Source organism: Bombina bombina, chromosome 5, assembly GCF_027579735.1.
Source record: "Bombina bombina isolate aBomBom1 chromosome 5, aBomBom1.pri, whole genome shotgun sequence".
NCBI lineage: Eukaryota > Metazoa > Chordata > Amphibia > Anura > Bombinatoridae > Bombina > Bombina bombina.
Window position 1 is genome coordinate 385918354 of NC_069503.1, and position 17463 is coordinate 385935816.

General features: G+C 39.3%; 1 protein-coding gene across 1 annotated transcript in view; it reads left to right on the plus strand.

The window, feature by feature from the left end:
- Window positions 1–17463, plus strand: part of KCNH8 (potassium voltage-gated channel subfamily H member 8) — a 484148-nt gene that overhangs the window by 357934 nt on the left and 108751 nt on the right. The window contains 2 exon segments of the mRNA XM_053715735.1: window positions 420–619; window positions 13353–13602. Coding sequence (XP_053571710.1) covers window positions 420–619; window positions 13353–13602 — 450 coding nt within the window.

Sequence of the window (17463 nt, forward strand, 5' to 3'; positions counted from 1 at the left end):
AGCTGCAGACTCTTTTCCAAAGTGGGTAATTTAATAAGTAGACAAGTGAAAGACACAGTCACAGTTTATATATTATACACCCACTGTTTTCTTTATTTTTCAGATTGTGTGTATAAACCAATTATTCATAGAGAGTTGTTCAGATAAAATTAGGCAAGTTCTATTTTGATGTAATAAAAGTGAGGTAACTTTTCCATTCTTATTGAATAAACTCCCAAGTAAAACAAAAACCCACAAAATGTGGATATTTTGTATTATTTAATTCTTATGCCAATGCCAGTATGTTTTAGAAAAAAATAAAATAAATAATAATAATAATAATATATATATATATATATATATATATATATATATATTTGACAATTTTAAATTATGTTGCATGTTTAAATTCTTATTTTTTCTTCTCGTCTTTCTTTTAGCCTTGATGCATGCTTTGGTTTTTGGTAATGTCACTGCTATAATCCAACGACTGTATTCAAGGTGGTCTCTCTATCATACAAGGACTAAAGATTTGAAGGATTTTATACGGGTACACCACCTTCCACAGCAGTTAAAGCAAAGAATGCTTGAATATTTCCAAACCAATTGGTCAGTCAATAATGGGATCGATTCTCATGAGGTAATCACAAGTTGTTGGTTTTTAACTTATCATCCAATGTAAACTGTGTTTTTGAAATACAAGAAAAATGTTTAAAGGGAGTCAGCCAGAGTTATCAATACATGTAAAAGTGTTTATGTGTTAAGATAGATCAACACATGTGAAAAAAAACAGTAAGCTCTTTAACTCATTATGCCCTGATTTTTGAAGATTAATAAAGCATCCATTCACATCTCATCAAAGCTTTAGAAAACCTAGAAACTGCTCGCATTTGGGGTTGCACAGTTATTACAAGTTGTGAAATAACTTATTTTGTGCGCGCGTTAAGCCGCATAATGCAAACTGCAAAATTGCATGCGTGTTTACGTATTCCCCATAGAAGTCAATGGAGAAGACAAATAGAAAGAAAAAAAAACACAAAAACCCTAATCTGTCGCACAAAGCCCATGACGTATTCTCCTTGAAAATTGTACATGAAAATGCAAATATTTTATATTGCGTAAATGTTTTTGCAACAGAATATGTTCTTTTTAATTCTAAATAAATATTTCTCTATATATGTGATGATTTTTGGACTGATATTTCTATTTATTGCAAGATATGTCTGTGACTATATATATGTCTAGATATCTCGAGATCTATTTGAGAAAAAGTCTTTAAAAATCCCTTTGATATATTGTTTAATGTGCATAAGATTGTAATGTGAAATCGTTTCATTATCTCCATAGTTAAACATATCTGTATACATATAAATCCATGTTTCTCTATGTATGTGTATGTATGTCAATGTAAAATACCTGTGTCGGCTTTATTTTCTAACACCCGAGATCTCCTCTCTTAGAGCCCTTATAACTTTTGTGTGCACTTTTTTTTTTATTTTTTATTTTTTTAGACAGTGTTAATATGAGTGTAACTGTACTTTGTAATGCATTTTTATAGTGTTTTGAGAAACCTGTTTGTTGCGCAAAGCGGTTAACTACAGCTCATCAAGTGCAGAAAGGATTGTTGCGTAAAAGGCGAATGCGTGTGCGCAATCACGATTTTTCAAGACTTTTAATACCCGCACAATGGAAATTGATTGCAAAAAATACCACATCCCGCGTGGAAAGCTCATAACGCTCTACTTGTAATCTTGCCCAAAGTATGGATTGATTGTTAATCATTGGGTTAGTATTAAAGGGACAGTCTACACCTCAGTCATCTTAAAGTCTTACCTTAGTTTAAGCTGCAAATCGCCTCCTGCACCCCTTTCTATATCACGGTAAAAAGTTATTTTAAAATGAATATTGTTTCTGGCCACTTTGAAATGGCTGCCTAGCTCTGCCCACTGATGACATCACAATCTGAGCTGAATAGCATTGACAGTCTATTGAATCCAACTAGTGAGCCTTTTGTGATTGGACGCCATATGCAGCCCAGATCCTGATGTCATCAGTGTGTGTGGGGGGGGGGGGGGCTTGACAGTAATTTTAAAGTGGCCAGAAACAATATTCACTTTAAAATATTTTTTTTTACCATTTAGGGTTGCCACCTTTCTTGGAAGAAAATACCGGCAATGCTAATTAACATAAAATTGCATATATAATTAAACAGCATAACTCAAAAACTAAAGCTGATAGGACTGATTTTAAAATGTTTATTTGTTTATAACTAGTATTCATCACACTCAGAAGAAGTTTCACTTTGACAGGGGCTTTCTTTCAATATTTATTCTTTATTTTCTACATTGACATGAACCTTAAAAATACCGGTCGTGTCGGTAAAATACCAGCTGGGTGGCAACCCTATTACCATTCCTGCTGCATAATATAGATAGAAAAGGGTGCAGGAAGCTATTTGCAGCTTAGTCTAAGGTAAAACTTTAAGATGATTAAGGTGTAGACTGTCTCTTTAAGTCACCAGTTGGAGAAAGATAGAAACTTTAAATGGATATAAAACCCACATTTTTTCTTTCAGAATCCAGATTGAGAATTCAATACAAGTTCCAATTTTCCAAATTTTCCAAAGTACTTCTATTATTGAATTGTTTTTTGGTTATTCTTTGCTGAAAAGCAGGAATGTAAGCACTAGATGGCAGCACTATTTCCTGTCATGTACTGCTCCATACATATGCACACTACATATCTAGATATCTCTTCAACAAAGAACAGCATGAGAACGAAGCAAACTTGATAATAGAAGTAAAATGGAAACTTCTTTACAATTGTATTCTCTGTCTGAATCCTGAAAGAAAAATGTTGGGATTATGTCTATTTTAACAAAATGTTAAGTAGGAAACCCCTCATCACATCCAACTTGCCTTATTTTGTAAAGATTTCTCCAACATAGGTGTGTCCGGTCCACGGCGTCATCCTTACTTGTGGGATATTCTCTTCCCCAACAGGAAATGGCAAAGAGCCCAGCAAAGCTGGTCACATGATCCCTCCTAGGCTCCGCCTACCCCAGTCATTCTCTTTGCCGTTGTACAGGCAACATCTCCACGGAGATGGCTTAGAGTTTTTTAGTGTTTAACTATGCAACAATTAACGGCTGTAATGGATAATTCTGTCAAAAACATTTTAGCCAAAATGCACACTTATCAGCGTAAGCGCGACTGCTCTGTTTTAGATACTGAAGAGCATGACGACGCTGATAATAATGGTTCTGAAGGGCCCCTAAACCAGTCTGATGGGGCCAGGGAGGTTTTGTCTGAGGGAGAAATTACAGATTCAGGGAACATTTCTCAACAAGCTGAACCTGATGTGATTACGTTTAAATTTAAGTTGGAACATCTCCGCGCTCTGCTTAAGGAGGTATTATCCACTCTGGATGATTGTGACAATTTGGTCATCCCAGAGAAGCTATGTAAAATGGACAAGTTCCTAGAGGTCCCGGGGCTCCCAGAAGCTTTTCCTATACCCAAGCGGGTGGCGGACATTGTAAATAAAGAATGGGAAAGGCCCGGTATTCCTTTCGTCCCTCCCCCCATATTTAAAAAATTGTTTCCTATGGTCGACCCCAGAAAGGACTTATGGCAGACAGTCCCCAAGGTCGAGGGAGCGGTTTCCACTTTAAACAAACGCACCACTATACCCATAGAAGATAGTTGTGCTTTCAAAGATCCTATGGATAAAAAATTAGAAGGTTTACTTAAAAAAAATGTTTGTTCAGCAGGGTTACCTTCTACAACCAATTTCATGCATTGTCCCTGTCGCTACAGCCGCATGTTTCTGGTTCGATGAGCTGGTAAAGGCGGTCGATAGTGATTCTCCTCCTTATGAGGAGATTATGGACAGAATCAATGCTCTCAAATTGGCTAATTCTTTCACCCTAGACGCCACTTTGCAATTGGCTAGGTTAGCGGCTAAGAATTCTGGGTTTGCTATTGTGGCGCGCAGAGCGCTTTGGTTGAAATCTTGGTCAGCTGATGCGTCTTCCAAGAACAAGCTACTTAACATTCCTTTCAAGGGCAAAACGCTGTTTGGCCCTGACTTGAAAGAGATTATCTCTGATATCACTGGGGGTAAGGGCCATGCCCTTCCTCAGGATCGGCCTTTCAAGGCCAAAAATAAACCTAATTTTCGTCCCTTTCGTAGAAACGGACCAGCCCAAAGTGCTACGTCCTCTAAGCAAGAGGGTAATACTTCTCAAGCCAAGCAAGCTTAGAGACCAATGCAAGGCTGGAACAAGGGAAAGCAGGCCAAGAAACCTGCCACTGCTACCAAGACAGCATGAAATGTTGGCCCCCGATCCGGGACCGGATCTGGTGGGGGGCAGACTCTCTCTCTTCGCTCAGGCTTGGGCAAGAGATGTTCTGGATCCTTGGACACTAGAAATAGTCTCCCAAGGTTATCTTCTGGAATTCAAGGGGCTTCCCCCAAGGGGGAGGTTCCACAGGTCTCAGTTGTCTTCAGACCACATAAAAAGACAGGCATTCTTACATTGTGTAGAAGACCTGTTAACAATGGGAGTGATTCATCCTGTTCCATTAGGAGAACAAGGGATGGGGTTCTACTCCAATCTGTTCATAGTTCCCAAAAAAGAGGGAACGTTCAGACCAATCTTAGATCTCAAGATCTTAAACAAGTTTCTCAAGGTTCCATCGTTCAAGATGGAAACCATTCGAACAATTCTTCCTTCCATCCAGGAAGGTCAATTCATGACCACGGTGGATTTAAAGGATGCGTATCTACATATTCCTATCCACAAGGAACATCATCGGTTCCTAAGGTTCGCATTCCTGGACAAGCATTACCAGTTCGTGGCGCTTCCTTTCGGATTAGCCACTGCTCCAAGGATTTTCACAAAGGTACTAGGGTCCCTTCTAGCTGTGCTAAGACCAAGGGGCATTGCTGTAGTACCTTACTTGGACGACATTCTGATTCAAGCGTCGTCCCTTCCTCAAGCAAAGGCTCACACGGACATCGTCCTGGCCTTTCTCAGATCTCACGGATGGAAAGTGAACGTGGAAAAGAGTTCTCTATCTCCGTCGACAAGGGTTCCCTTCTTGGGAACAATAATAGACTCCTTAGAAATGAGGATTTTTCTGACAGAGGCCAGAAAAACAAGACTTCTAGACTCTTGTCGGATACTTCATTCCGTTCCTCTTCCTTCCATAGCGCAGTGCATGGAAGTGATAGGTTTGATGGTAGCGGCAATGGACATAGTTCCTTTTGCGCGCATTCATCTAAGACCACTACAACTGTGCATGCTCAGTCAGTGGAATGGGGACTATACAGACTTGTCTCCGAGGATACAAGTAAATCAGAGGACCAGAGACTCACTCCGTTGGTGGCTGTCCCTGGACAACCTGTCACAAGGGATGACCTTCCGCAGACCAGAGTGGGTCATTGTCACGACCGACGCCAGTCTGATGGGCTGGGGCGCGGTCTGGGGATCCCTGAAAGCTCAGGGTCTTTGGTCTCGGGAAAAATCTCTTCTACCGATAAATATTCTGGAACTGAGAGCGATATTCAATGCTCTCAAGGCTTGGCCTCAGCTAGCGAGGGCCAAGTTCATACGGTTTCAATCAGACAACATGACAACTGTTGCGTACATCAACCATCAGGGGGGAACAAGGAGTTCCCTGGCGATGGAAGAAGTGACCAAAATCATTCAATGGGCGGAGTCTCACTCCTGCCACCTGTCTGCAATCCACATCCCAGGAGTGGAAAATTGGGAAGCGGATTTTCTGAGTCGTCAGACATTGCATCCGGGGGAGTGGGAACTCCATCCGGAAATCTTTGTCCAAATCACTCAACTGTGGGGCATTCCAGACATGGATCTGATGGCCTCTCGTCAGAACTTCAAAGTTCCTTGCTACGGGTCCAGATCCAGGGATCCCAAGGCGGCTCTAGTGGATGCACTAGTAGCACCTTGGACCTTCAAACTAGCTTATGTATTCCCGCCGTTTCCTCTCATCCCCAGGCTGGTAGCCAGGATCAATCAGGAGAGGGCGTCGGTGATCTTGATAGCTCCTGCGTGGCCACGCAGGACTTGGTATGCAGATCTGGTGAATATGTCATCGGCTCCACCATGGAAGCTACCTTTGAGACGAGACCTTCTTGTTCAAGGTCCGTTCGAACATCCGAATCTGGTCTCACTCCAGCTGACTGCTTGGAGATTGAACGCTTGATCTTATCGAAGCGAGGGTTCTCAGATTCTGTTATCGATACTCTTGTTCAGGCCAGAAAGCCTGTAACTAGAAAGATTTACCACAAAATTTGGAAAAAATATATCTGTTGGTGTGAATCTAAAGGATTCCCTTGGGACAAGGTTAAGATTCCTAAGATTCTATCCTTCCTTCAAGAAGGATTGGAAAAAGGATTATCTGCAAGTTCCCTGAAGGGACAGATTTCTGCCTTGTCTGTGTTACTTCACAAAAAGCTGGCAGCTGTGCCAGATGTTCAAGCCTTTGTTCAGGCTCTGGTTAGAATCAAGCCTGTTTACAAACCTTTGACTCCTCCTTGGAGTCTCAACTTAGTTCTTTCAGTTCTTCAGGGGGTTCCGTTTGAACCCTTACATTCCGTTGATATTAAGTTATTATCTTGGAAAGTTTTGTTTTTGGTTGCAATTTCTTCTGCTAGAGGAGTTTCAGAATTATCTGCTCTGCAGTGTTCTCCTCCTTATCTGGTGTTCCATGCAGATAAGGTGGTTTTACGTACTAAACCTGGTTTTCTTCCAAAAGTTGTTTCTAACAAAAACATTAACCAGGAGATTATCGTACCTTCTCTGTGCCCGAAACCAGTTTCAAAGAAGGAACGTTTGTTGCACAATTTGGATGTTGTTCGCGCTCTAAAATTCTATTTAGATGCTACAAAGGATTTTAGACAAACATCTTCCTTGTTTGTTGTTTATTCCGGTAAAAGGAGAGGTCAAAAAGCAACTTCTACCTCTCTCTCTTTTTGGATTAAAAGCATCATCAGATTGGCTTACGAGACTGCCGGACGGCAGCCTCCCGAAAGAATCACAGCTCATTCCACTAGGGCTGTGGCTTCCACATGGGCCTTCAAGAACGAGGCTTCTGTGGATCAGATATGTAGGGCAGCTACTTGGTCTTCACTGCACACTTTTACCAAATTTTACAAGTTTGATACTTTTGCTTCTTCTGAGGCTATTTTTGGGAGAAAGGTTTTGCAAGCCGTGGTGCCTTCCATCTAGGTGACCTGATTTGCTCCCTCCCATCATCCGTGTCCTAAAGCTTTGGTATTGGTTCCCACAAGTAAGGATGACGCCGTGGACCGGACACACCTATGTTGGAGAAAACAGAATTTATGTTTACCTGATAAATTACTTTCTCCAACGGTGTGTCCGGTCCACGGCCCGCCCTGGTTTTTTAATCAGGTCTGATAATTTATTTTCTTTAACTACAGTCACCACGGTATCATATGGTTTCTCCTATGCAAATATTCCTCCTTAACGTCGGTCGAATGACTGGGGTAGGCGGAGCCTAGGAGGGATCATGTGACCAGCTTTGCTGGGCTCTTTGCCATTTCCTGTTGGGGAAGAGAATATCCCACAAGTAAGGATGACGCCGTGGACCGGACACACCGTTGGAGAAAGTAATTTATCAGGTAAACATAAATTCTGTTTTTCTGGTACAGCGCTTTCCTACATATCGTTCCTGTATTTAATGGTCAGACTAGGTTCCCAAGTTGCTGTAATTTAAAGGGATATCTACTCCAGAATTGTTATTGCTTAAAAAAACAGATAATCCCTTTATTACTCATTCTCCAGTTTTGAATAACTAACACAGTTACAAAAATATACTTTTTACCTCTTTGATTATCTTGTATCTAAGCCTCTGCAGACCCCCACTTATTTAAGTTCTTTTGACATACTTGCATTTTAGCCAATCAGTGCTGACTCATAAACAAATCCATGCAAATGAGCACAATGTTATCTATATGGCACACATGAACTAGCGCTGTCTAGCTGTCAAGGGCTTTGAAATTAGCATATGAGTCTACCTTGGTTTAGCTTTGAACAAAGAAAACAATGAGAAAAAAAGCATATTTGATGATAAAGGTAAAATGGAAATTTGTTTCCAATCGCATGTCCTATCTGAATCATGAAAGTTTAAAGGGACAGTCAACACCAGATTTTTTGTTGTTTAAAAAGATAGATAATGCCTTTATTACCCATTCCCCAGTTTTGCATAACCAACACTGTTATAATAATACACTTTTTACCTCTGTGATTACCTTGTATCTAAGCCTCTGAGACTGCCCCCTTATTTGAGTTCTTTTGACAGACTTGCATTTTAGCCAATCAGTGCTCCCTCCTCGGTAAATTCATGTGCATGAGCTCAATGTTATCTATATGAAACACATGAACTAACAATCTCTAGTGGTGAAAAACTGTCAAATGCAGAGGCGGCCTTCAAAATTTAAGAAATTAGCATATGAACCTCCTAGGTTTAGCTTTCAACTAAGAGAACAAAGCAAAATTGGTGATAAAAGTAAATTGGAGAGTTGTTTAAAATGACATGCCCTATTTGATTTAGGAAAGTTTATTATGGACTTGACTGTCCCTTTAATTTTGACTATGGTCAATGCATGGGGTTAGGGTAAGTGCTCAAAAGAGACTGAGCCAACTGATATTGACAAATATATCAAAATATAGAATTAAAAATTTCTAGTAATAAAAAGACAATTTATTCAGAGACTGTGTATTAATGGACAATCAATAATAAATAGATAACAATGTGAATACACAAGATGCCGGCATCAATATTAAAACAACAATACGAATGAAAAATCATATCTGAATTAATCTGAGTCTAAAATTATATAAAAACAGATTAAGTATTCCTAGTTCATTTAAAAAAGCAAAATACTTACACCTAGATTACGAGTTTTGCATTAGAGGCTGTGCGGTGCTAACGAGCAGTTTATGCTCACCGCTCACTTACAGACAGCGCTGGTATTACGGGTTTTTACAAACCAGACAAGAAGTGAGCGTTGAGCAAAATTTTGCTCATTACCGCACTCCAATACCAGCGCTGCTTACGTTGGCGGTGAGCTGGTGTAACATGCTTGTGCACGATTTCCCCATGGGAATCAACAGGGGAGAGCCGGCTGAAAAAAAGTCTAACACCTGCAAAAAAGCAGCGTAAAATTCCTTAAAGTGAATGTCAATTTTGATGCTAAAGTGCCCCCTTTTAAAAAATTTGACTAAAAACAGGGGCACTTTAATTCATCAAAATTTACATTTCACTCCTGTTGAGATAAAAAACTTACCTTTTAATCTTCACAGCAGCTCCAGCTTCCTCCGGTCATTGCAAGACATTTCTGACATCAGAAATGATGTATAGGTCATCCTCCAATCACGGCTTCCAACCTGGGGAATCAGTGTCTGATTCAATGCTGTGATTGGAGAAAGCCGGATTCCTCATTTTAGACCCAGGAAGAGGCTTTGCGACGGGTGGAGGAAGCTGGAGCTGCTGTCAAGATTAAAAGGTAAGTTTTTTTTTTCACAACAGGAGTGAAATGTAAATTTTGATGAATTAAAGTGCCCCTGTTTGTAATCGAATTTTTAAAAACCGGGCACTTTAGCGTCAAAATTGACATTCACTTTAACGCAGCCCCATTGATTCCTATGGGGAAATACATTTTATGTCTACACCTAACACCCTAACATGAACCCTGAGTCTAAACACCCCTAATCTTACACTTATTAACCCCTAATCTGCCGCCCCCAAAATCGCCGACACCTACATTATAATTATTAATCCCTAATCTGCCGCTCCGGGCACCGCCGCCACCTACATTATACTTATGAACTCCTAATCTGCTGCTCCAAACATCGCCGACACCTACATTATATTTATTAACCCCTAATCTGCCGCCCCCAATGTCGCCGCAACCTACCTATACTTTTTAACCCCTAATCTGCTGCCCCCAACGTCGCCGCCACTATAATAAACATATTAACCCCTAAACCACCACACTCCCGCCTCGCAAACAATAGTTAAATATTATTAACCCCTAATCTGCCAGCCCTAACATCGCCGACACCTACCTACATTTATTAACCCCTAATCTGCCGCCCCCAACGTCGCTGCCACTATATTAAAGTTATTAACCCCTAAACCTAAGTCTAACCCTAAACCTAACAGCCCCTAACTTAATATAATTAAAATAAATCAAAATAAAAATTCCTATCATTAACTAAATTATTCCTATTTAAAACTAAATACTTACCTATAAAATAAACCCTAAGATAGCTACAATATAACTAATAGTTACATTGTATCTAGTTTAGGGTTTATTTTTATTTTACAGGCAAGTTTGTATTTATTTTAACTAGGTAGAATAGTTATTACATAGTTATTAACTATTTAATAACTACCTAGATAAAATAAATATAAAAGTACCTGTAAAATAAAACCTAACCTAAGATACAATTACACCTAACACTACACTATTATTAAATTATTTCCATAAATTAAATACAATTAAATACAATTAAATTAAATTATCTAAAGTACAAAAAAAAACAATAAATTACAGAAAATAATAAACAAATTACAAGATTTTTAAACTAATTACACCTAATCTAATCCCCCTAACAAAATAAAAAGCCCCCCCCCCCCAAAAAAAATAAAAAAGCCCTACCCTACACTAAATTACAAATAGCCGTTAGTTTGCAAATTGTGTTTAGGGGTTAATATGTTTATTATAGTTGCTGCGATGTCCGGAGCGGCAGATTAGGGGTTAAAATTTATTATAGTGTTTGCTATGCGGGAGGGCCTCGTTTTAGGGGTTAATAGGTAGTTTATGGGTGTTAGTGTACTTTTTAGCACTTTAGTTATGAGTTTTATGTTACGGCGTTGTACCCTAAAACTCTTAACTACTGACTTTTAAATGCGTTAGGACTCTTAACGGGGTAGGCTGTACCACTCACTTTTTGGCCTCCCAGGACAGACTCGTAATACCGGCGCTATAGAAGTCCCATTGAAAATAGACTTTATGAAGTTTACGTAAGTCGGTTTGCGGTAAGGCCAAAAAAGTGTGCAGTGACCCTAATACTTCAAGACTCGTAATAGCAGCGGGCGTAAAAAAGCATCGTTAGGACCTCTTAACGCTGCTTTTTTACCCTAACGCACAACTCGTAATCTAGCCGTAAGCATTTTGCTGTATTCAACAAACTAGGAATACTTAAGCTGTTTTTATATAATTTTAATCTCATTTTAGATTCATTTAGATGATTTTTCATATGTATTGTTGTTTTATATTGATGTCGGCATCTTGTGTATTCACACAGTTATCTATTTATTATTGATTGTCCATTAATACTATGGGGCCGATTTATCAAGGGCCGAATGGCCACTGATGCCCCTGTTTCCGCGCTTCAGGCTCGTCAGAAACAGCAGTTATGAAGCAGCGGTCTTAAGACCGCTGCTCCTTAACTGGTTTGTCTGCTTTGAGGCTGCAGACATCAATCCACCCAATCTCATATGATCAGGTTGATTGACACCCCCTGCTAGTGGCTGATTGGCCGCAAATCTGCAGGGGGCGGCATTGCACAAGCAGTTCACAAGAAGTGGATCATGCCGGACAGACTGATGATAAATCGGCTCCATAGTCTCTGAATAAATTGTCTTTTTATTACTAGAATTGTTTAATTCTTTATTTTGATATATTTGTCAATATATTTGTCAATATCAGTTGGCTCAGTCTCTTTTGAGCGCTTACCCTAACCCCATGCACTAACTTTGATCTATTCTCATTTTGAGAGATTAGTGTGAACACTTGGGTATAGCATACTGATTATTAAGAGCTATCACACCACCCACACGTTACCACATTTAATTTTGACTATACTTTACTTTTAAAGCTACACCAGCAATCACTTGTGCAGCACCACCCCTTTCTATTGCACAAATAAATGCTCAGAGCAGAACTTGTCAATCATCCCAGACAAATGAGTCCAAAATGCTTAAAGGTTGTTACTTCTCAACTGGTGGGGAGGTTAGGAAACAACGGTCTAATTTGTAGTTGCAGGCTAACCATTGCAATGATTCCAAAGCTAAGTCTTCCTGATAAATGAAGCCCTATAGTGCAAAGGCCCCTATTTAACAAAGGTCTGTCAGATCTGATCTGACAGTGCGGATCAGGTACGACAGACCTCGCTGAATGCGGAGAGCAATACGCTCTCCATATTCAGCATTGCACCAGCAGCTCTTTTGAACTGCTGGTGCAACGCCGCCCCCTGCAGAGTCATGGCCAATCGGCCGCCAGCAGGGAGGTGTCAATCAACCCGATCGTACTCGATCGGGTTGAATGGCGGCGATCTCTGTCCGCCTCCTCAGAGCAGGCGGACAGGTTATGGAGCAGCAGTCTTTAGACCACTGCTTCATAGCTGGTGTTTCTGGCGAGCCTGCGGGCTCGCCAGAAACACGGGCCCTCAAGCTCCATCCAGAGCTTGATAAATGGGCCCCAAAATGTATAATAGTCTAAAATGGAGTATAGTTACATTTTCCATAAATGTTTTAAGTTAGAATATACAAGTTTAAAATAAAAGCATTTATAATTAAAAGGGACAGAAAAGTAAAAACTAAACGTTCATGATTCAAATGCAAATATAAAAAAGCTTTCCAATTTTCTTCCATTTTCTATTTTGCTTTGTTCTCTTGATATCCTTTCTTGGACACATTGGTAGACTTAGGAGCATCAATGCACTACTGAGAGATAGCTGCTGATTGGTTGCTACACATATATGCATCTTGTCATTGGCTCACCCAATGTGTTCATCTAGCTCCTAGCAATGTATTGCTCCACCTTCAAAAAAGAATACTAAGAGAATGGAGCAAATTTGATGATAGAAATAAATTGTAAAGATGTTTAAAGCTGAATTATAAAAGAAAAATATGGGGTTTCATGTTCCTAAAAATATCCTTTATGATGTGCTTTTTGTGAATGAAATTTGGATAAGAGTGTTGAAATGTTCATGCATTGTGACAAAATATTTCCATATAACCATCAAGATATGTGAATATTTTTTTAATGTAGGTTTTACTTCTGCAACACACTTTTGTTCCAGGACACACTTACAATCCAAGAAAATATTCTGAAAGAATTTAAAATATTTTGAAGCTGTACATTTTTAAAATGATGGCAAACTGAAGCGTATATTATACCTAAGTTGAGAAACTGCCAGAGGTATTTGTCACCAATCGAGCATTGTCTGAAAGCTTAGGTTCATTCTATGCATAAAAAGGACCGTGAAAATCCAACTTGCATTAATTCAGTTTCTTTTTCTCATTTGACAGCTTTTGAAAGATTTTCCAGATGAGCTGCGCTCAGATATTACCATGCACTTGAATAAGGAGATTCTGCAGTTGTCCCTTTTTGAGAGCGCTAGTCGCGGTTGCCTCAGGTCTTTGTCTCTGCATATCAAAACATCCTTTTGTGCTCCTGGAGAGTACCTTCTACGGCAGGGAGATGCATTGCAAGCAATTTATTTGGTGTGCTCAGGTTCCATGGAAGTATTAAAGGATGGAATGGTACTAGCTATTTTAGGTACAGTATGTGCTGTATGTGCTATTACATATGCTAGTTTGATTTAGTATAGTAGATGCACTGAAAACAAAATTAATGCTTAAATATCAACTAAAATTGCCATTTTAATAGTACAATGTCCAGAGTTTTCAAAACAGGAGGAGTCCAGGATTACACTGCTTGAAAACCTTGTTGAGTATGTTTATTTTAAAGTGTTACTTTGTATGGCTAATAAGGGCCTGTAATTTACATATTGAACCTGCTAGTCTGCTTTTTTAAATATAGTGCATGTTGGTCTGTAACCTGTGTACTGTAATGTCTGGGTGTTTACTTGCAAGTCTGGTAATTCTCTAGTGTACCTATAACCTTTATTCCTGATTATTGTACCTGATGTTCTTTTATATTCTCTGTCATACCTGCTTACCTGCTTCTTATATATTGTACCTACTTGTCTGTTACCTGCCCACTGTACTGTCTGTTATCTGACTATTATACATGCTAGACTGTTACCTCTCTATTGTAACAGTTGTTGTTTCCACTCAGATTTTATTTATAATTGAGAATGTTTGGGAGATACACTTTTTCCCGTTATTTATTGGTTCTGATATCTATGTCATAAATTCAGAATGATGCAAAATGTTACAGTTTATCTATTTGCCAATCAAAGTAATCAAAGTTACTAAGTAGATTAAATAAACTTACACTCCAAAGGCAAATACTATATCACTATAACCCTTATACATTATACTTAATGGCTCATTTTGAAATAAAATTGGTATAGCCTTAAAGTAGTAATATTTTGGTAATTGTTGTTAATTTGGATTGAACAAAAGAAGAAATTTGCTTTTGAAAGTATTTTTTTTTTTTTAAAACAATAAATAACCGATCACTTCCACAAGCAACCATCCTCACTCACACTCTCTCTTTCTCTGTGGGCTTGATGATCTAAAGCTCTCTTCTCAGATGAGATGATCTAAAATGATCCTCCAGTACTGTGAGATCCCTCATAAGGTCCTAAAAAGACACATTTTGCAATACTTCTTCAAGGGGCATTCCATGCATTTCTAGATGTGAGACAAACCCAGTGCTATTCAGTGCAGTATGACATAAAAGTTTTGTTACATTTCACTTTGTGCTTTGTATTTTATATTACTTTAGACTTAAAGGGACTTTAGACACTAAATACATTTCATGAACCTCCCTCTAATTGTAGTTATTGCCATTTTGTAACCTAGGTTACACTGCAGGTATCTGAAGGAGAGTTGCTGCATATGTACAAACACATTGGAGCTGGACTGAAATGAAAGCTAGATTTCAACATGGTGGCCCCCATGAGCAAAGGGAGGCAGGAAATAACCTCAATACTAGGCTTATAACATGTATTTACGGTGAGATTACGAGTCTTGCACTAGCCTTAAAAAGCAGCGTTGAGAGGTCCCAACGCTGCTTTTTAACGCCCGCTGGTATTACGAGTCTGGCAGGTACAGGTGTACCGCTCACTTTTTTTACGCAACTCAAGCTTACCGCAAATCCCCTTACGTAAATTGAGTATCCTATCTTTTCAATGGGATTTACCTAACGCCGATATTACGAGTCTTGGAAGAAGTGAGCGGTAGACCCTCTCCTGTCAAGACTCCTACCGCATTTAAAAGTCAGTAGTTAAGAGTTTTATGGGCTAACACCGTAGCATAAAACTCTTAACTAAAGTGCTAAAAAGTACACTAACACCCATAAACTACCTATTAACCCCTAAACCTTGACTCCCCTCACATCGGAAACACTTAAATAAAGTTTTTAACCCCTAATCTGCCGACCGGACATCGCCACCACTTTAATAAATATATTAACCCCTTTAACCGCCGCACTCCCGCCTCGCAAACACTAGTTAAATTTTATTAACCCCTAACATCGCCAACACCTACCTACATTTATTAACCCCTAATCGGCCGCCCCCAATGTCGCCGCTACTATATTAAATTTATTAACCCCTAAACCTAAGTCTAACCCTAAGTCTAATCCCCCCTAACTTAAATATAATTTAAATAAAACAAAATAAAATCCAAGATGGCGTCCCTCGAATTCCGATTGGCTGATGGGATTCTATCAGCCAATAAGAATTAAGGTAGGAAAAATCCTATTGGCTGATGCAATCAGCCAATAGGATTGAAGTTCAGTCCTATTGGCTGATCCAATCAGCCAAAAGGATTGAGCTCGCATTCTATTGGCTGTTCCAATCAGCCAATAGAATGCAAGCTCAATCCTATTGGCTGATTGGATCAGCCAATAGGATTTTTCCTACCTTAATTACGTTTGGCTGATAGAATCCTATCAGCCAATCAGAATTCAAGGGACGCCATCTTGGATGACGTCATTTAAAGGAACCGTCATTCGTCGTGTAGTCGTCAGTCTGGATGGATGCTCCGTTTCGGCTGGCTTCAAGATGGACCCGCTCCACTCGGCATGGATGAAGATAGAAGATGCCGCCTGAATGAAGACTTCTGCCCATCTGGATGTCCTCTTCTGCCCGGTTTGGATGAAGACTTCTGCCCCTCTGGAGGAGCACTTGTGCCTGGCTGGGTGAAGACGTCTCATGGTAGGGTGATCTTCAAGGGGCTAGTGTTGGGTGGGGTATTGGGTGGGTTTTAGAGTAGGGTTGGGTGTGTGGGTGGTGGGTTTTAATGTTGGGGTGGGGTATTGGGGGATTTTTTACCGGTAAAAGAGTTGATTACTTTGGGGCAATGCCCCACAAAAAGCCATTTTAAGAGCTATTTGTAATTTAGTATAGGGTAGGGATTTTTATTATTTTGGGGGGCTTTTTTATTTTATTAGGGGATTAGATTAGGTGTAATTAATTTAAAATTCTTGTAATTATTTTATTTTTTTCTGTAATTTAGTGGGGGGATTTTCCGTACTTTAGTTTATTTTATTTAATTGTAATTAATTGTAGTTAATTTAGTTAATTTATTTAATGATAGTGTAGTGTTAGGTGTAATTGTAACTTAGGTTAGGGTTCATTTTACAGGTAAATTTGTACTTATTTTAACTAGGTAGTTATTAAATTGTTAATAACTATTTAATAACTATTGTACCTAGTTAAAATAAATACAAAGTTGCCTGTAAAATAAAAATAAACCTTAAGCTAGATACAATGTAATTAATATTTATATTGTAGCTAGCTTAGGGTTTATTTTATAGGTAAGTATTTAGTTTTAAATAGTAATTATTTATTTAATTGTAGTAATTTTATTTAGATTATTTTAAATTATATTTAAGTTAAGTGGGCTTAGGGTTAGACTTAGATTTAGGGGTTAATAACTTTATTATAGTGGCGGCGACGTTGGCGGTGGCAGATTAGGGGTTAATAAGTGTAGTTAGGTGGCGGCGACATTGGGGGCAGCAGAGTAGGGGTTAATAAATATAATGTAGGTGTCGGCGATGTTGGGGGCAGCAGATTAGGGGTTCATAGGGATAATGTAGGTGGCGGCGGTGTCCGGTGCTTCAGATTAGGTGTTAAGTGGGCTTAGGGTTAGACTTAGATTTAGGGGTTAATAACTTTATTATAGTGGCGGCGACGTTGGCGGTGGCAGATTAGGGGTTAATAAGTGTAGTTAGGTGGCGGCGACATTGGGGGCAGCAGAGTAGGGGTTAATAATATAATGCAAGTGTTGGCGATGTCGGGGGCAGCAGATTAGGGGTTAATAAGTGTAAGATTAGGGGTGTTTAGACTCGGGGTTCATGTTAGGGTGTTAGGTGTAGACATAACTTTTATTTCCCCATAGGAATCAATGGGGCTGCGTTAGAAGCTGAACGCTGCTTTTTAGCAGGTGTTTGGTTTGTTTTCAGCCGATTCTGCCCCATTGATTCCTTTGGGGAAATCGTGCA